Source organism: Apodemus sylvaticus, chromosome 13 (assembly GCF_947179515.1).
Source record: "Apodemus sylvaticus chromosome 13, mApoSyl1.1, whole genome shotgun sequence".
Classification (NCBI taxonomy): Eukaryota; Metazoa; Chordata; class Mammalia; order Rodentia; family Muridae; genus Apodemus; species Apodemus sylvaticus.
Window position 1 is genome coordinate 85,338,971 of NC_067484.1, and position 19,771 is coordinate 85,358,741.

At 39.0% G+C, this 19,771-nt stretch overlaps 1 protein-coding gene across 2 annotated transcripts in view; it reads right to left on the reverse strand.

Annotated features, from left to right (window-relative positions):
* Positions 1 to 2,326: 2,326 nt before the first annotated feature.
* Positions 2,327 to 19,771, reverse strand: part of Dsg1 (desmoglein 1) — a 29,405-nt gene continuing 11,960 nt past the window's right edge. Inside the window, exons 5-16 of one of the 2 annotated variants that reach the window (XM_052155482.1) lie at positions 18,618 to 18,762; positions 16,411 to 16,577; positions 14,853 to 14,987; positions 14,373 to 14,558; positions 12,176 to 12,435; positions 11,734 to 11,873; positions 10,102 to 10,446; positions 8,704 to 8,840; positions 6,966 to 7,038; positions 4,705 to 4,913; positions 2,775 to 3,633; positions 2,327 to 2,738 (exon numbers count right to left, since the gene is read on the reverse strand). In XM_052155482.1, coding sequence (XP_052011442.1) covers positions 2,581 to 2,738; positions 2,775 to 3,633; positions 4,705 to 4,913; positions 6,966 to 7,038; positions 8,704 to 8,840; positions 10,102 to 10,446; positions 11,734 to 11,873; positions 12,176 to 12,435; positions 14,373 to 14,558; positions 14,853 to 14,987; positions 16,411 to 16,577; positions 18,618 to 18,762 — 2,814 coding nt within the window. In that variant the 3' untranslated portion in view covers positions 2,327 to 2,580. Of the gene's footprint in view, positions 3,634 to 4,704; positions 4,914 to 6,965; positions 7,039 to 8,703; positions 8,841 to 10,101; positions 10,447 to 11,733; positions 11,907 to 12,175; positions 12,436 to 14,372; positions 14,559 to 14,852; positions 14,988 to 16,410; positions 16,578 to 18,617; positions 18,763 to 19,771 lie in introns of both variants that reach the window. The other variant, XM_052155483.1, reaches the window with a different exon arrangement.

Here is a 19,771-nt window from a genome sequence, read left to right on the forward strand (position 1 = left end):
TGAGTCACAAATTTAGCTATTTATTTGTGAAAGGATTATATCTCTCTCTCCTAGAACTACTCCTAGTAGTTCAGATTACGGCATGGAAAGAGTGGAGCAAAATCCTGCCCAAGGCCTTTCATGAGCAACTGCTTTTCAGTGATGCAATGATGTGGTTTTTTTTTTTTTTAAAGAAAGAAATGCAGGAATAAACAGGGCCCATTGTACAGTCTCAAAAGAAATAATTTGATTTGAAGTTAACTGTTCCAGGAAGAAGGAAGACAAGTTCTTCATTTAAAGTTTTATTTTCCCAGGTCTTATATAACTGATGAATGTTGATCACATTTATTAAAGATTGTCATATTACCACTTGTTAGGCAATAAAAAATATTTGGGATTCATCAGGCATCTAAGCAAAGATATAGCAAGAATATAGCATATTAATGTAACAAATACACTTTCCTTTGGATGATGAATGAACAAAGGAAGGAAGGAAAACTATATTATTATTTCTATTTGTTCAAAATTTCAAACCTAGGCATCTTCAAGTATATTTCAACAAATACTTTTTGAGTTTATCTCTAAAAACCAAAAACCAAAAAAACCAAAAACCAAAAATAAAAAACATACCATATCTTCAATGCATTACCCTACATTTTAGAACACAATAAAAGAAAAACTCCTCTGAGTGACTTTATTTATGCCTCTCCATTTTGGCTTGCTACACGTTAGAAAAACTTTACATGTTCTATAGAGTTAAAATTAGACATATTGTGACCTTTAAAGTATTCACTGCACCCACTCTGATATAGAACAAAGTAGCTCTTGCTGGAGTAATCAATCGTTCATAGGTCCTTTATAAATGCTGTGATTCTGTGACACCCTGAGAAATGAATGGTTGGGGGATGAACACATCTTTAAAAGTTGTATATAATTCTCAGCTCAGGAACAGTTTCCCCCCTTTCTTATTTTGCCATATGTATACCATTTTACATTAGTGAGTTTATTTTAACATTGAGTTTAAAAGCAAGAAAAGATTCCTCTACCCTGCAATAGTAAATGTACCTGTCTCTTCAAAAGCTTTGATTCTTCCAAGAGGCTTTAAACCAGGGAACACCAATTGGCAAAAATACAGAAACAGCACATCATAAATAGCACATTACTAAATTTCAAAGCTAGAAAAATATATCATACTATAACTTGTAAACTGTCTTTAAGTCAGAATGTTTAGAAGCCAAGAGATTATTAACAAATCAAATGAGAAGCTTCAAAGTTGCGTGCGTGACACATTTTAGGTAAGGAATGGGCTTGTCTAGTAACTACATCGTTCTTTCTAAAGTAACATCAATTCTGGTAAAGGGTCTTGGTTCATCACTTTCAAATGGCAGTAGAGGGTCATTCAAAGAACGACACTATTTCAACTGTATCTAATCATATGGTTTTCCTTTACTGAATAGTTATTTTCTAACATTTCCCACTTAAGACAGTTTTCATGTTCTAAAACCAGTTCCCCCCCCAGATCCCCTTGAAAAATTACCCCAAAGCTTAGCCATACTGCAAGCTTCTTCCCAACAGCTCCGCATAGGTACATTATCTTAACTACGGATCTATGCACTAAAGAGCTGCACAGAAACTAGTATGACTTACTGCTTAGACGGAAGAGATAATACTGTCCTGTCTGTACTTGGGAGGAGAGTTAACACTTGGGAGGGCAGCCATGTCCCGTGTCATTTGCAACTTTTCCTTCAACTGCAGTGGAAAATGCAAAATTGAGCATGGTGCCCCCATCCACCCAGTAAGCAATATTCTTCCAAGTCACACCTATGAAACACAATGGGAGCCAGGAATGACTCCAACTCCACAGGAGACTTAACTAAACCCACATCTCGAGATTCAGGCTCAGTTCATGCCAAACGAGTCTCCCTATATTGTTACTGTCTATGGACTTTCCTCCTAGAACATATTTTTTAATTTGAAAAGGTTTCCATCCAATGGAGTTTAGATGTGGTCATCCTAAGAATAACTGGTATCTCATGTACATAACCATGTAGTTAGAATTTTACTAACTTTAACCTGAATCTGTGGAAGGGTTTTTAATTTGTATTACCCGTGAAACAGACAAGACATATGGGTAGGAAATGTCAGATTTTCCTCACCTGTGTGAGCTCAAGCTACACACTGAAACCTTTTTTGGTTGATTTCTGAACAGCAAGAAGAATTCTTCCGATTGCCATTTAAATCCAATGCTTTTATGTAGCCACATTTTTATTTATTCAGCATGCTGGTGATATACTACAGGGCACACATTAAAAACCAAAAACCAAGAAAGCAACCCTGTAGACCACATAGCCACAAATAAGATTGTACCTTGAGTTTACTGTCATTATTTCATTGGTGTTACCATAAGAAAAAGTTTACCAGTGCTAGGGAGCACTCTTCCCCATGGCGATGTTTCCATACGTTACTGTCTGTGACTCTTCCTTACCCCACAACTCTCCTATAGCCTGCTCTGCTTCATAAATTGCACTGTTAGATTGGGGGGGGGGGCAGGAGTTAGATATAGATCACAGAGATGGTGGTGAATGGTACTTTGGGCCATGATTACTTGGTATACTGTACCGTACTGTACTTCGTGATTCGACTTCGAGCCATGCTAGGGGAGGCAGATCCTACTGTTTGGCTAAAGTGATGATCAGAGGAACTCCTCATGTGGCCAATAGTGGCTGTCCCTCCCATGCTCAACCCAGTGCCGCCATCACCTACTCCAGCTCCGCTCAGACCCATGCCACCAGCACCCACGGTGGTGCTAACTAGGCCACTACTGCCTATGCCTCCAACCCCACCTAACCCAGCAGTGCCAGCAATTCCACTCACACCGGCACCAGACACCACTCTCTCTGTCACAATCACGTTGTGGGCATTTGATAACTCAGTGGGCATGCTCAGGTTGCCAATCATGCCAGAAGTTGGTTGGATCACTCTTTCTGTCACAACTACATTTGAGGTCTCTCGAGGGTTAGGAATGGTTAGAGAGGTGGGTAGACTTGAGCCGGGTGCTATTACCCTTTCTGTCACTATAACATTTGATCCATCTCTTAAGTCGGGTATCTCTAACATCCCATGCAAATCAGCGCCAGAGATGGGGCCCACCACCCTCTCTGTCACCACCACATTGGAAGCCTGCCGGTTATCATGAAAGTGGACAGAGGGTTTCAGAGTGCCAGAGGTGGTATAGGACTCCCTCACAGTGACATTACCATAGCCCAGAGGATCAGGAATTGGCATAGGATGCTGTACTCCAGGGCCAGAGGGGTAGGTGTTCTCAGAAATGACTGTGGTAGTGCCAAAATGTGGGGAGATGGGTGGGTGTCCACTAGCAAGCTCTGTGTGCTGGGGGCACGTCGGTTCAGTGCTCTGAGGAGGCCAAGAAGGATCAGGATCTGGGTATGAGTCTATTTCTTTTCCCAGGCTGATATCTGCCAACTTCTTAAACTTGGGCCCCAAGGTATCCAGAAAGCTTTCATCTAGATCTTCTCCAATGAAGCTGCAGCAGCCCACGGAGCCTGCAGGGGAGCCCACACCTTCGATGTCGTAGATGAGCAAGCAGTCATTGGACGGACGGCCTTCATCCTCATCCGCATAAGCGTAGGCTTTCTAATTTGTACAGAATAAAGTGTATTAAACAAAGAGTAACAGTATCTTTGTATGATTAGATGAATGTATATCTAAATTATGATATTTACTAGAATTGCTTTAAAAATGATTTCATAGATGCTTGAAAGAGTTCAGTTCAAAGTTAGTTTTAGCTATAGTTCCAATACATCTTGATCTTAAAATCTTTAGATAAACTTGCTTAAAATGCTACGCTGAACACAAAAATCATATAAAAAATCCACACATGATCTATCTTATCGGTAATTTAGGAGGGAAATAAAAATAATCTGCACAAAAGAGCTGGTGGGAGGAACTTTTTTTTTTTTTTTTTGCTCCAGAAGGGATGTTTAGAGTTGGTGGGTGGATCACTCATACTGCATTTTCTTTCTTTGAGGAAAGATTGATGGGGTTTTGATTTTTTTTTTTTTTTGGTAAGACGGAATAATTTGATTCTGGATTTAGGTTCTATTTGTCAATATCGTAAAGAATTTATGGGTTAGAAATAAAAATGCTAGACATAAAAATATAGCAAATTCCTAGTAATCATAAATTTTATAAACTGTGTTTGAAAAACAATACAATGAAGTATGGAATAAGCTTGTATTCTACTCTGGATGGGAGAATTAACTGCTTAAGTTTCAGAGAGGTGGGGATATTTGAATTGAATCTTGAAAGGTGGCTAGAAATGTGCACGAGAGAGGAGCGATGGGGAACAACAACCAAATAACAACAACACCACTACACTACACAACACAACACGGCATTGCAGAGTCGACCAGAATAGCCAGAGGCTCGAGGTAAACAGTCTTCTGTGGATAAGACAAGTAGGTTGGTGCTGAGGGGAGATGGAGCTGTGAAGGTGGCACCTGAATCGTGAATTTGGACTTCAAATTACAAAATAGAACCACAGGCAGTGTTTAAGTGGGAGAATAAAATGCTCCGGTCAGAGACATTGACCAACAAACAAGGACGCTTGAGCATGAGGATCAGACCACCGGCAAGCCCTGTGGGAACTGGTGTGAGCTTGGAATGTGGTGGATGGAGACGAAAGCGTGTGGCTAAAAGCCTTACCTGGCAGAAATAGCTTTCCATGAAATTCATATTGAGACCCCCATCTCTACATTCTCTCATTGAATTTCTTCTTAATGTTCCTGAATATTCTTGGCATATCTCAGGTGCAGCTGATGTTTTAACTCCATCCATTAGTTCAAATCCTGTAGTTCTTTCTCCTCCTCCAAGATCTTGCATTTCTCTGCCACAGTATTCATTTGTATAAACTCCTACAAACATTGAACCCATCAAATTTAATTTCTCTAATGTGGTATAAGCTTAAAAAAGTGTCATATATAATTTCTTTATTCAAGTATGCTTGGTGAGCAGAGAAGAGATGGATATGAAGCACAAAGGAGGATAATTATAATATTAAATTCAAAACAATATTAATAAAGAAAAAATAATATTAACCAGCTTGTCAGTTTTAATCATCTGCTGAAAGACTTTTCTATATGGCATGCCAAAAACAATGCCAAGAGATAATAAAAATCTGTGGGCTGAATAGTTGGATCTCAAACTGAGTCAAGTTAAGTAGCTCCAATTCTAAAAGTTAAATAATAGTATCAACATACTTCTGATGTATTTCTGGATGTGTACGGCATCCTGTAGAAGGCATAAGAGCCACTGAATTTAAGACAAAGGTAGCCATAGCTACAATGAGGAAAAGAAGGTTGCTGGATTTATCTTCGGTAAACACTTGGACATGAGAGGGGGAAGGAGCATGCTAAATGCTGAGGTAGTGAAATAAAAAGGAAATGAAATTAAAGGTGGTGAACAGAAGCAGGGTTCACAGCAGGGCGGATGCCTGTGGCACAGCATTCTGAGTCTGGGGAAACATGACTTTCATATTCCAGTTATCCTGATGCTTTTCCTGATACTTTGGGATTTGTGTAAACCTTCATAGACTTAAGGAGAGAATTGATGCATAGACATATATTGGTGGTTTTGATGAGTTGACAGGTCTCAGGAACCAACTGCAGACAAATGGGGGTGGGGATAGGACTCAGTGGCTTGCTGTTTTCTGCATGCGGAAATATTGGCACCACTAACAAAAATGGGCACATCAGGAAGAGAAATGGGAACAGCGATCTGTTGTATAGAAGAAATGCAGACTATTGAATCCTATTCTACAAAATAGAATTTCTATGTCTGGTGCATTTTAGAGTGTTCAAAGTAGAAAAGTAATTCTATAGGGGCTGGAGAGATGGCTCATTGGTTAAAAGCACTTGCTGCTCTTTCAGAGAAGAAGGGCTTGGTTCCCAGCATTCACATAACAGCTCACAACTGTCTGTAACGACATCTCCAGAGCATCTGATACTCTCTTCTGGCCTCCAAGGGCAACACACACACACACACACACACACACACACACACACACACACACACACACACATTGTGCACAGATATATAAGCAGACAAATACTCGCACACAGAAAATAAAAAATAACTAATTAAAAAAGGAAATAGTTGCTAAAAAGACTAAGAGAAAACTGAGAAAACAAGTAACATATAATTTTTAAAAAGTAAAACAGTATATTGCTTTTACTATGTAAGACTATTTCTACTGACAGAAGAAGTTATTTTCATTTTGCTTTTATTATAGCAATAGCTTCCTGGCTTCTGCTTGGAAGTTAGTGTAGATATTTGGTTCAAGATAATTGTAGATACCAAGTCTAGCTGAACACTTTGGGAGCTTTTGAAAGTGTTTTGTCTATTTGCTTTCAATTTAAGAATGTAAACAAATGTTTTATATGTCAATGGTTATACTTATGCAAAGAAAGGACATATTTTTCCCTGTGAAAAGTACTGCTAATGTAAAAAATACTGAACAAACTGTGGGTTAAATTTCTCTACATACACACTCACATACATACATATGCACACACATCTATTTAGTATTTCATCTGTTAGATAATTCATGATTGTATTTTGGTAATTCTATTTATAGAGAGCCTGATTGCACCATCTTTCTGATGATCAAGGAAGATTTTAAAATATCCAGATGTGGGCTGGATAAATGGCGCATCCATTAAAGGATAGATAGACTGACAACCAAAAATAAAATATACAGCATGTCAGATCAACTATAGTAGGCTGTTCTTTACCATTCGTTTCATTTACAAATATGTTATTGGAGAAGGAATTATAAAAACACATTTAAAGACAAAAAACCCTATAAAACCCCAAAAAACAAAAACCCTAGACAATAAGATGCCCAGTCAGAGAGAACAGAGTCCATTTTAGTCATTTGTGTTGTTGGAAAGTTGTCTTTTTCTTACCTGAGTTGTCAATACATTCTATAATATTGGCATTACCAGGTGGCATTTGTGGCACACAGATGGTGGTTATACCCTAAAAGATAAGAGACAACATTTTCCCATTTGCAATGAGCTTTTTCTTCCTTTACTTGTATATTTTTATTCTAAAATTATCACAGAATTTCTAAAAGAAGACTATTTAGGATGAATTTTAATTCAGCTTAAAAGTTGAATCTCATTTTTAAGCCTTGCCTGGTGACCTCTACTGAGTTTTATTTTAAATTGGATATTTTCTTTATTTACATTTCAAATGTTATCCCCTTTCCTGGTTCCCCCACCCCAGAAACTCTATCTCATCACCCTTCTTCTGCTTCTGTGAAGGTGTTCCCTCACCAACCCACCCACCCACTCCCACCTTCCTGTCCTCCCATTCCCCTACACTGGGGCATTGAGCCTTCACAGAACCAAGGGTTTCTCCTCCCATTGATGCCCAACAAGGCCATCCTCTGCTACATATGCATCTGGAGCCATGGGTCCCTCCATGTGTACTCCTTGGTTGGTGGTTTAGTCCCTGAGAGCTCTGGGGGAGGGGGGGGTCTGGTTGGTTGATGTTATTGTTCTTCCTATGAAGTTTCAAACCCCTTCAGCTCCTTCAGTCCTTTCTCTAACTCCTCCATTGGGGACCCTATTTAAGACCCAGTGCTCAGTCCAATGGCTGCCAGCATCCACCTCTGTATTTGTTAGACTCTTGCAGAGCCTCTCAGGAGACTGCTATCTAAGGCTCCTATGAGCATGCACTTCTTGGCATCCACAAGTGCCTGCGTTTAATGCCTGTATATGGGGTGGATCCCCAGGTGGGGAAGTCTCTGGATAGCCTTTCCTTCATTTTCTGCTCCACACCTTGTCTCCATATTTGCTCCTGAGAGTACTTTGCTCCCCCTTCTAAGAAGGAACAAAGCACCCACACTTTGGTCTTCCTTTTTCGTGAGCTTCATGTCATCTGTGAATTGTATCTTGGGCAGTTTGAGCTTTTGAGCAAGTATCCACTTATCAGTGAGTGCATACAATGTGTGCTCTTTTGTGATATATTTTGTGATGATATTTTCTAGTTCCATCCATTTGCCTAAGAATTTCATGAATTCTTAGGCAATGTAAATGTACTACATTTTCTGTATCCATTATTCTGTTGAACGACATCTGGGTTTTTTCCAGCTATTAGATATAAGGCTGCTCTGAGCATAGTGAGCATGTGTCCTTGTAATATGTTAGAGAATCTTTTGGGTATATGCCCAGGAGTGGTATAGCTGTATACTCAGGTAATACTATGTCCAATTTTCTGAGAAACCACCATACTGATTTCCAGAATGGTTGTACCAGCTTGCAATCCAATCAACAATTAGAGGAGTATTCCTCTTTCTCCACATCCTCCCCAGCATCTGCTGTCACCTGAGGTTTTGAGTTTAGCCATTCTGACTAGTGTGAGGTGGAATTTTGGGATTGTTTTGATTTGCATGTCCCTGATGACTAAGGATGTTGAACATTTCTCTATGTGCTTCTTGGCCATTCAGTATTCCTCAGTTGAGAATTCTTATCTCTGTACTCTATTTCTCTACTGAGTTTTGATATACATTTGACCCTTCTATGTTACCTCACTAGCTACCCAAAGAATGACAAATAGTGTAATTTCTATCATCGTGGGCATGTCTGGAGACAGAATTTCGGTGAGTCCCCAAATCTCATTCTTAGACTTAGCACTTACATCATGGGGTTCCGGCTGTGGCCCTTCTACAGCCCACGTGTGAATTGCTCCATCAGAACATTCTGGAACAGGTTCAAATCCAGCTCCACCACCAGGGGCCCCTCCACAATCACAGCAGATCAGCAAGAATGGAACCACTGATGAAGAGAGACATAAGGGGTTAGATATAAGCAGAACACCATGTTGAAAGAAAACACCCTGTTATTAGAAAAAGGAAGTTACCTGCTATTTATAGCATCAGCTTTTAATTTAGCAATTAGTTCACTTTAATAAAGCAAAGAATTGACTACAAAATGTAGAGGATTATCTGTGCTCTCATGTAGCCCACACTGTATTCCTCAGTTTCACTAGCATTCTTGCATCTTCCTTGATTTGATTTATTTTGATGAAAAGAATGCATTTCAAACTCACAATTTCTCTCATAGGACTTTACCTGGTTCTGATTTCTATTTTTTTATGAGCCAATATGGATGCATTCCTGTTATTTAACACAGAACATTTATTTTTTTTGAAGTATATGTCAAATTCTAGAGAAATTGCTCCACTTTAAACTGTTCTCAGTGTGCCCAGATTTGTTTGTGGTTTATACGGATCTATGTTGGGAAATGTTCCAAAAGGTGAGTTATTTAAAGTCAGAGAAGACCTAGTGAAGAAGTAGCTAGCCACTCATTAAGACAAATGAGGAGGGGCTGGCGAGGTGGCGAATCCCTGTCACAGGGGTTAAGATTCTGTTCCCAGCATCTGCTGATGACTTGCAACCATCCACAGCTTCAGTTCCAAGGAATTCTTGGACCAGGCCCATGTGCTTTATGCCTACATTCATTTAGGCAAAACACTTATGCACATAAAATAAAAATAAATATATTTAAACAGAGAAAACTGAAGGTAGAAAAATATTTTAAAATTTTGTATGTGAGTTCTTTCAATGTATCTTTTGTGATTAACTACTTAAATATGTGAGGCTTGTTTTACTACTAATATTTTATGAGTCTACATTTGAAAGTGGAAACCTCCCAACTGCTTGGATGGTAGGTGTGTGTCAGCATGCTCAGTTGCAAATGTCAACGTGTGTGCTAACTTACTGACAGTGTGCAGGCGCCAGTATGCTACCCCCTTTCCACTCCAGTTTCTGCCATAATTTAGGGCAATAGTAAATTCCACTAGGAACATCTGTTTGCCTCTGTTTATATTTCTGTCCATGACTAAGGCACTTACTGCAGTGGCCCCAAATGCACAGTAGACTTCACTTGTGGGGCCTTTCCTCACCTCGTGCTGTTGTGAGGTAAGCAAGAACAACCGGTTAGGTAATCCTTGCAAGGACTGAACACCTAGACTGTTTGATTTCTTTTGCCATAATTCTTGAGAGGCTCATGTCAAAAGAAGGATTGAAACGCTTACATCCCAAGATTAGGAAACCCATGACGAGCAGCCCGATGCCTGCAGGACCTAGGTGAACGTTGTCGAACGAGTTTTCAACTAGATCGGGGTCTTCGATATTTTGCCTAGAGGGAGTGCTGTACTCTCCGCCTTGCCATGTTCCTGTGGTGCGTTGCGGTCCCTCAGTGGAAGTGCCTTGATATCCATTAGTCACTTGGCCGTCCTCACGGTCACCGCCACTGGTACCACCACTGGTACCGCCACTGCTACCGCCACTGCCACTGCCACCGCCGTTTGCATCTTGGTCCCAGACAGAGCCACTAAGACGAACGACAATTGTCCCAGTGCAGGTCCTCTGAAGGGAATCTGTAACAAGGTTCACAGTGGAAGAAAGTACTGTCCGTACACAGCCTGACAATTAGCAGATTACAAGCGTCCACCATGCCCAGCAGCTTGTGGGGGTTCTGGAGACTCATCCTTGGAAAGCAGTTGCTTCACCGATTCATCTATCTCCTTAGTCCTTCTACTCAGTATCTAAGCCAATCGGTGATTGTATTATTATACCTATCCTAACTAATATTATTACGGGCAAAACTGTTTACTGGATAGCTTATAGTGTTGCCAGTTAGATATTTCATCTAGGCTGAAAAATGCAAAAGTAAGAAAGATGTGAAACAAAACCAGAAGCATCAGTACCTAAGGGATAACCTTCTAGATTCCTTCAATATCAGTTGTCCTTAGTGATAATGCCTATTTATGGTATGTTGATGTGATTTTATGGTTCATCCTACTTCAAATGGGATTTGAGATTTTACTTTAAATTACATGCACTTTTTCATGCCTTAGCACACCTCTAATTAACATAGTTTCCGGTAGGTACATGATTTTATGTCAAATGGGCTGTGGTTTCCTTCCCTAGTTACCTGCTGATACTGCTTTCAATAGTAACTGGTAAAGCCACAGTTGTTAGCATCTCTGTTCAGCCTTTTATATTTACTGTTTTCCCAAAGATCATTGTTAGTGGGATTATCAGATAGGAATAAAGAAACGAGCTGAGTTTGCTTTGTGCTAGTCTATAGATATGAGTCTTACTTTCACTGACAGAGCCCTAGAGCCTGGCACAATGGCTAGTATTTATTTAGCTAAGACTCAATACATACTTTGTGAATAAAGGAAATGAAATATCTGGAGATGTGCAACAGACATAGCCCAAAGTCTGATTATCTGATATCACAGTTATCATTCAGTGATGTTCATGCTGTTTTTACATGTCTTGCTGGTTTTTTTTTATTTTTAAACCATTATTAGCATATTTTGTTATTTCTACATTTTGCAGAATACTGGGGTGTAGTTGGGCGAGGTGGCTTCTCTAGGAACCAATGAGCAGTAAATGATGGGACAGCACAGTTTGAATATACAATGCTCAGCTAAACGGACAACTTCTATTGAAAAGGGGCTTTTCAGATTCACTTGTATTCCGATCACAGCCCCCACCTCCTCTTCCCTATGCAACCCTGACAAATCCCTTCCCAGATTTGATTTTCCCCTTCTCCTCACAGGGAGCCTGAAAAGAGGAATCTTTTACAATAAAATTTTAAGTTGTCTTAGAATATTTATACTTGACTTCCTCTGGAAGTTAAATTGATTTCTTACCATCTATTGATAGCAGTGTTCCTTCATATCTCCCATTCAGCCTTTGGTATTGCTCCATAGTAACTCTATTTCTTAAAGTTATTACGCCTGTTCTTGAATCAACAGCCAGCAGGTTCTCTGGGTTATTTCCCATGACGTATCTGTATTTAAAGAATACAATAGAAATTAAAGTTCTATTTCACATCGGAGACATTGTAAAATTATGTTTGTAAGGTTAGTATACAAAATAATGGGTGTCTTGTGTCTTTTCAGACGTGTCTGAAGACGCACTTTGTCAAATACGCCTAGTGCTCAGTCATTCTTCTCTCCCACCCACCTCACGCTGCCCTCCCTGATCGCTGGTTCCTATCCTTCCCCCAAACAGTTCTTGCTTTCATTCTTTCCCTCTCCCTTCTCATGATCCCCCAAGGTTAATATTTTAGTTGGAAAATGCCATTCTTACCTAACATTTGTGGAATCTACACCCGTGTCCAGGTCTGTCGCTACAAACTTTCCCACTTTGTAATTCGCGTCCATTTTACCGTTTATTTCAAATGTCTTTGAACCTGGCCGGAACACGGAGCCCTCGACCACATTTAGCACAGTCACGGTGATCATAGTTGCTGTGAGTTTATATTGAGAAATAATCGACTGGTGGAATTCAGCTACATTTCGAACACCAATACTAAGCTGTAGATTCTTCATGGCTTCATAATCTAAGGGCTAGAGAACACAGTGATAATTAGTTATACTGTAAGAAAACAGTTCAGAGGACAGAGAAACCCTCTAAGACTGCTCAAAGTCATCTATTATGTTCTTGTTTCAGTTATGTGATTGAACACAAGTCCACATGATTACCCAATCCAGTCTTACTTGCTGGGTACTAAGTACAAGGTAGACCTAGACGTAAGCACAATAAGGGGGAAAATCTAGTTGTCCTGGGTGTTTTGTTGAAAAGATTGAAAGCTTTTTGGGACATGAGTTCTAATTGCTCACCAAACCAGTTAATCGCTTAAATTCAGCATATGACTTAAGTAATATATTTGCAGTGCAGAGGCAATTTATGTTAGCTGGCAACATTTCATGTTTCTGACCCAGTAGCTCTTTTTATAACAAAATATGGGTCAAATATATTAGAAACTTAACTAGTTTTATCCCTAAAGAACTATTGAAAATACTCACTTCCAGTGTGATGTTTTGAATGCCAATGTTATACATACATGCACACATGTATGTATATATACATTGTGTGTACATGTACATATATAAAATCCTTATTTTCTTCAAAATGTTCTAAACTTTTTCATACTATAAAAAATCAAGTAGTAAGTTTTCTTATAGAAGCTGATATCCAAATCCACACTTTGTAGAATTCAGCAGGTAGCTGATGTGTTTTCCCATGTGCCAAATATATCTTTTCTAAATTTTTATGAATATTTTAAATGAAAATATTCATATACTGACCTCTTCTAGTCACCTAAAGTTCTGGGAGTATAGAATTAGTTTTATTTGAAACGTTAAAACCAATTTTAGCATATATATGTATGTGTAGATGATATATATGTATAATCAGTATATATATAATCATTAATTTTCTGTAATCACAATAAAAGGACTTGATGTATGCTATCATGTCAGGTAGAAGTGTCCTAGTTTTCAGGTAGAGATGTTAAGAATAGGTAAGTTGAATAATTTTTATAGTAAAATAAAATTGAAAGTAAATAGATTCAGAATTAGTTTCCCTAGTATCCAATTTTAGATAGTACCAGAAAAATTAAATTTAATAGATAAGGAAACCTGAGTTTAAATGAGTAAGTTGTTTACTAGCAATAAAAATTAGGACTGGTTGCATGCTTTCTGAGCACCCATCTCTTTGTCTATAGAGATTTAATATTAACGTAATACGCGAGGAGTGTTGGAAGAGCTGACCAGAAACATCTGGAGACTCTCACAAGTTTAATCCCATAGAAGCACACTGGTGGAATTACAATGACTTAATTTTATCATCCTGGGGGGGGGAGGAAATCAACTTTTAATTTATATGATAAATACTCCTAAAGCATAATATTAGCATCCCAATGTTGGTATGGGAACAATCTAAAATTCTGGTTTTAAAAATATTATTTAATTATTGACTTTGATGGTTTAATGGTTTAGAATACATGATGTTCTTGAAGAGGACTGGAGCTCAGTTCCTAGGACAGCACTGGGCAGTTCATAACTGCACACAGCTTCAGCTAGAGGGGATCTGATACCTCTGGTCTCTTAGGGCACTACACTGAAGTGCACGTGCTCTTACGCATGCATGCAATTAAAAGTGATGAACTAAATCTTTAAATAAATGTAAAGAAACCTTAACTTTAAAGGTTAATCGTATTTTGTTGTTTGAAATCCTCTTATATAGAAATGCTTTTCCCAGACCTGATGTTTGGAAAGAATTGCATTGATAAAAACGCTTCAAATTTTTAATGCTTGTTTTCCTGAGATTATATAAGCATATGCACTCATATTAAAGTTTTTTGTATTTTACATACTTTTAAAGCACAGTAGCTTTTGTTATTTCATAGATTTGTTTATAAAATGCTAATATCATTTTTAACATGATGTTGTGAAATAGAAAAGACCAGCAAAACAAATGATTTAAGGTAACTATACCATACCTTGACAACCTTCAGAATTCCTACATTTGTTCTTTCATTCATTTCTATTTCAAACCAATTTCCGTCATTTCCAGAGATAAAGAAAATTATTGCCTTCCAGTTGTCTGAGAATTCTTCATCCAGATCAATGACTCTGATCTCCATTAGCTGGGAGTGCAGTGCATTTTCTTCAATTTTGATGTCATACTGGAACAAGAGGTAAAGGATCAGAGCAAAGCACAGGAGAGATCATGCACCAGGCTGTCTGTGCCATGTTCATAGTTAACCTTTCAGAAACAGCCCCCTGCTTATAACTGCATACTTTGTCCAAATCCACTTTCCCCATTGAAGACACAATTCACGAGAAAATGGTGTGTGTCTGTGCTGGTGTTGTAGATAGCAACTATGGCAGGTGCCCCTGAAAACTGAATGAGTTACTATAAGAATTGGGATGTAAAGAGGGTAAAGCCATGGAATCTAAGCCTTAAGAAGGATGCTTACAGATGACTGATCAAAGTACGGGATGTTGTCATTGACATCCAGGATGCTGATGCTGCACTCGCATTCCGCAGACATGCCGTCTGCCCCACCGTCACGGTCTGAGCCTCTCACCACAAGGGAATACTGGCTATATTGCTGAAAAAGACACATTACAGGCAATCACACACTGGCTCAACATCTTCATAAATCCACCATAGAAGACAAGGTAACAGAAGGTGAAAATCCACAGATCTCACATCACTCAGCATGGAATTTGTGCCGTCTATTTTCAGTGACGCTTACCCAACATGCTCTCAAAGATGCAACAGTTTTGTTCAAGACTTGCTTTCTTATTCATTGTGTGTCCAGAGAGAGGAGAAGGGTATAAAGGGGAGACAGGCCAGACATTTAAGAGGAGAAGGAGATGGTCCATTAAAGATGCATGCTATGAACAATAAAGCCCCTGAGCATTTAAGACAGTGCAGAGGTGTCGCGTGGAAGGTGGAGAGTGGGAGTGGAGTTACTGATGATGTTTCTACTTTGATTCTATGCAGTGGCGACTCCACTTTTAGACGTTGGTAAAAGCTATGGAAGCATCCTTAGACTTGTGTATAAACATAATAATTTCCAATTATGAATAGCTTCAGTACTCTCTTCAGAATCCTCAGTGATTGTGAAGGACCTTCACTTCTGACTCCCTTTCTTAGAGAACTTTACTGCTAAAATTATTTTGATGTTAATGTATTTTTTGTTGGACTATGTAAAATACTCTTAGAGAAAAGGGAAAGGCTAGATAAGCATACCATTTTTTCCTAAAGGTGTTTTCCAAACAAGTCAATGAAGAAATTTAAGTAACCTAAAAACATCCACAGACCTGTATAGGTTCAAACGAGACACAATCCCAGCGCTGTGGAGAAGTGGACACAAAGTCCCATCCCCAATCGAGAAGCTATTTGCAAGTGATTCCTGCTGGAAAAGAGAAAACAGCTCTCCCCAGTAGGATGCCACATATCAGCCACAGTCCAGGGCAGGGCCCATGTCCAGGAGTACTTAGACTAACCAGACTCCTATTTGTGTGTGTGTGTGTGTGTCTGCATGTGTGTATGTGTACGTGGGAATTTTTTATTTTAATGTTTTTTATCTTACTAGTTTTGTGAGTTTGTTTTGATTTTTGATTTCTTTTGAGAGGGGGGATAGAGAGAAGGGGGAAATAATGAAGTTGGGTGAGAAGGGAGATGAGGAAGATATGGGAAGAGTTGGAAGAGGGGAAAGAATACGATCGAATATATCATTTGTAAAAATGTTTTAAATTAATTAAGTATAAATGGGGATGGCGAGATGGCTTAGCAGGTAAATGCACTTAGCATGAACTTGACAACTTGAGAGACATCCCACATGATACAAGGAGACCTACGACTCTTAGAAGTTGTCCTCTGACTTTCACAAACATACTATAGCATGCACGGGACCACACACACACAATGTTTGAACACATTCTTTTAGTTTTTCTTTCTTTTAAGTGCCATTACTTTAGAGCCAGTTCCTTTGAATAAAAATCCATGAAAAGATGAAGGATTACCTCTCTGTCTAGAAAGTTATTCATTGTTCTGATTTCTCCAGTTTTTCTGTTGATGAGGAACATTGATGATTCAGAAGGCTCCTGTCTTATGATCTTGTAGGCTATCATTGAGTTCAAGTTATTTGGCTCATCAGCATCGGTAGCACTGAGCTTCATGACCAGTGTGTCTAGAAATCAAGGGCAGTTGGAGTGTAACAATGAGCATTATTACAGTTCAATATGTTATCTGTGTCCATACATTGTGCATTTTACTCACTCCTCTCTGTACAACAGCAACACACCAATATTATAGCTCCTTTCCCTACCATTGTCTTAATAAAAAGACCACAGTAAATGGTTGCCTAGACATTACAGAAGAGTAAAAGGAAGTCTGCTGTTCTGACTCTTTATTTTTTCTAACATAACTTGTTTTAAACAAGATGTTTATGGTTAAGTAAAATAGCATTAAAACATGATGAATGTTTTTCTCAACTGTGCTATACACCCTTATTTATAGCCATATGATCTTGTCCTTACTTCTCACAGTTATAAATGAGAATGGTAATAACACAATATTTATAAAGTTCACATGAGAATTTAATAGCAAATGAGTTTATACTGAATAATGCACTTTAAATAAATATTGCTCAGCTTGGGCATTTAATAAGTGCCATTGTTATTTAGAGTGGAATTGACTCTTGGGTAGGTAGTGTGTAACTAGGAGCTTGTAGGAAGTGTTTGACCACACACACTGCCCTGTCCTCATCTTCTTTTTGCTTTTTCCCCCCTGTGTCATCTTCTTTCCCTCTTCTCTTCCTTCACCTCTCCTTCTTAGCTTCACATCTTTTGAACAATCTTCAATGGTATGTACTGTCTCACTTAGGTTACTGAGTATTTGGTAATTAAATTTTTAGGTACAGAAAGGTACAGGGGAGCAACTCTGCTCTGAGATTGTCAGAGTCCTTTCAAAGAAATGCTACAGTGGAATAGACTTTTAGTGCCACAAGTTAGCACTATTTGAGAGATATGCTTCCAGTGTTTATAGTGAACCATTTATAGTGCATTTCTAATGTATAAAACCAGCAACTTGAGCAAAGCGAATCATTGTAATTGGCTCTCTGCGGCTGTGGGCTCCATGCCCACAGTTCAGCCCACAATGAATGGGGAAAAATTCAAAGAGCTTACATTACATCTGACTGAGTACATAAAGACTTTCTCATGTCACGAGATAGAGGATAATAAATGTTTATATGACATTTTCATTGCATTGGGCATTATCGCCATCTAGAAATAATTAAAACTCTGTGAAAAGATGTATGTGAGTTTATGCAAACAAGACATCATTTGTAAATTATAGGAACTCCACAGATCTCTTTACTTTTAGAGGTCATAGAACCAAATCAGAGAAAGAGGGATGACTACATTTATTATAGCTTGAATGAAAAGGGGAAGCAAAGATTTCTTGGCATTCATTTGTGGTTACGAAAAGCTCTAAGCCCTTGGGCCTGAGGGTGTTTGATGCCCCAGTGTAGGGGAATGCCAGGGCAGGAAGATGGGAGTGGGTGGGTGGATGGGGGGGGGCACCCTCATAGAGGTAAGGGGAGGGGGAATGGGGTTGGGAGTTTCCTGAAGGGGAGACCTGGAAAGGAGAAAACATTTGAAATATAAATAAAGAAAATATCCAATTAAAAAAAGAGAAAATCTCTAAGCATCAGAAAAGATTAGTTGGATAAGATCTCTTTGAGTGACTTAAAATAATCAACTTTGTTCTGTTTCCAGTACTTACTGCTCCCAAGTTTCTACTGGGTGCTGTTCACTCCATCCCTCTGCAAGTGTGCCTTGGAAATGAGTGAGAACAGATGATATTTGTTTTTCTGTGTCTGGCTTGGTTTGTGTAGTAGTGATCAAAGTTACAATGCATGAGCTCTTTTGAGTTTTTCTTCAGCAGAAGAGTATCCATCTATGATATATTTTGGAATGATGCAAAAGGAGAGTATGGACTTCTTCAGGGTTTACTGGTTAATGACAGGGGAATGCTCTTGATCCTTGTTTGGTTATTATGCATTGTATTGAATAATGTACTCCCATAAAGAGGTACATTTCTCATGTCTGGATAAAAACACAGTTTCTCCCCATTGGTGTTTACTTGGCCACAGCTCAGCCCTGGTGCCTAGCAACAGCAATTTAGTCATCAACACATTGTTTCTTTAATAGTAAACGTGACTCACTTGCATTAGAATTTTCTTCTATTTGTCCTACATATGTAGTCATGGAAAACACGGGAGGGTTGTCGTTTATATCCATCACTCTGACTCTGAGCTCCAGTGGATTCTCCAAATCTTGACCTTGTGCATTCAGTGCTCGGCAGTAGATCTAGACATGAAGGAAAAAAAATCTGTGGCAAGGCATGTGTTTGTAACTTCTTATAGACTGGAGGCATTCCCTTGTGTACTGGCTGCTTTTGTGTGTCAACTCGACACAGGCTGGAGTTATCACAGAGAAAGGAGCTTCAGTTGGGGAAGTGCCTCCATGAGATCCAGCTGCGGAGCATTTTCTCAATTAGTGATCAAGTGGGGAGGGACCTTTGTGGGTGGTGCCATCCCTGAGCTGGTAGTCTTGAGTTCTATAACAGCTCAAGTTGAGCAAGCTAGGGGAAGCGAGTCAGTAAAAAACATCTTCCCATGGCCTCTGCATCAGCTCCTGCTTCCTGACCTGCTTGGGTTCCAGTCCTGACTTTCTTTAGTGATGAACAGCAGTGTGGAAGTATAATCTGAATAAACCCTTTCCTCCCCAACTTGATTCCTGGTCATGATGTTTGTGCAGGAATAGAAACCCTGACTAAGACACTTTGTACCACAGGATTAAGGGACTCCATATTATTATTATTTTCCACTAAAATATTGACAGGAACAACACATAGAATCGACAAGAAAAGGCAAATGAGCATAAAATGCAAGTTTAAAGTCAGCTTGGTACGTTAGATAAAAGGAATCTTGCATATTCTATTTTTAAAATCAAGGAAAAGAGTGTCAGGTAGAGTCATAGGAGCACTTTGAAAAAATACATTCTTAAGTGATGGGGTGGCTATGTGGCTATTTATTTTATCATTATGGCTTCCATTGTGAAGACACGTAATATGTATTATTTCATGGAGAGGTCTGTGTTACCACACCAAGTTGTGTCTCAAATTCAATTAGTTTGCTGACTTGGTGAATTTGTTGGGAGACACTGCAGAGGGAAGAAGTCAATAATAGAGATTTGGACTTAGAGGCTAAGTGATTAAAGTAATTCTAGGGCTACAGATGAGCAGTGTGAATGAATGAAGGCAGCAAAAATTAAGGAATATCTGAAGGTAGCTTGAAATATGATTTTTTTTTCAGGC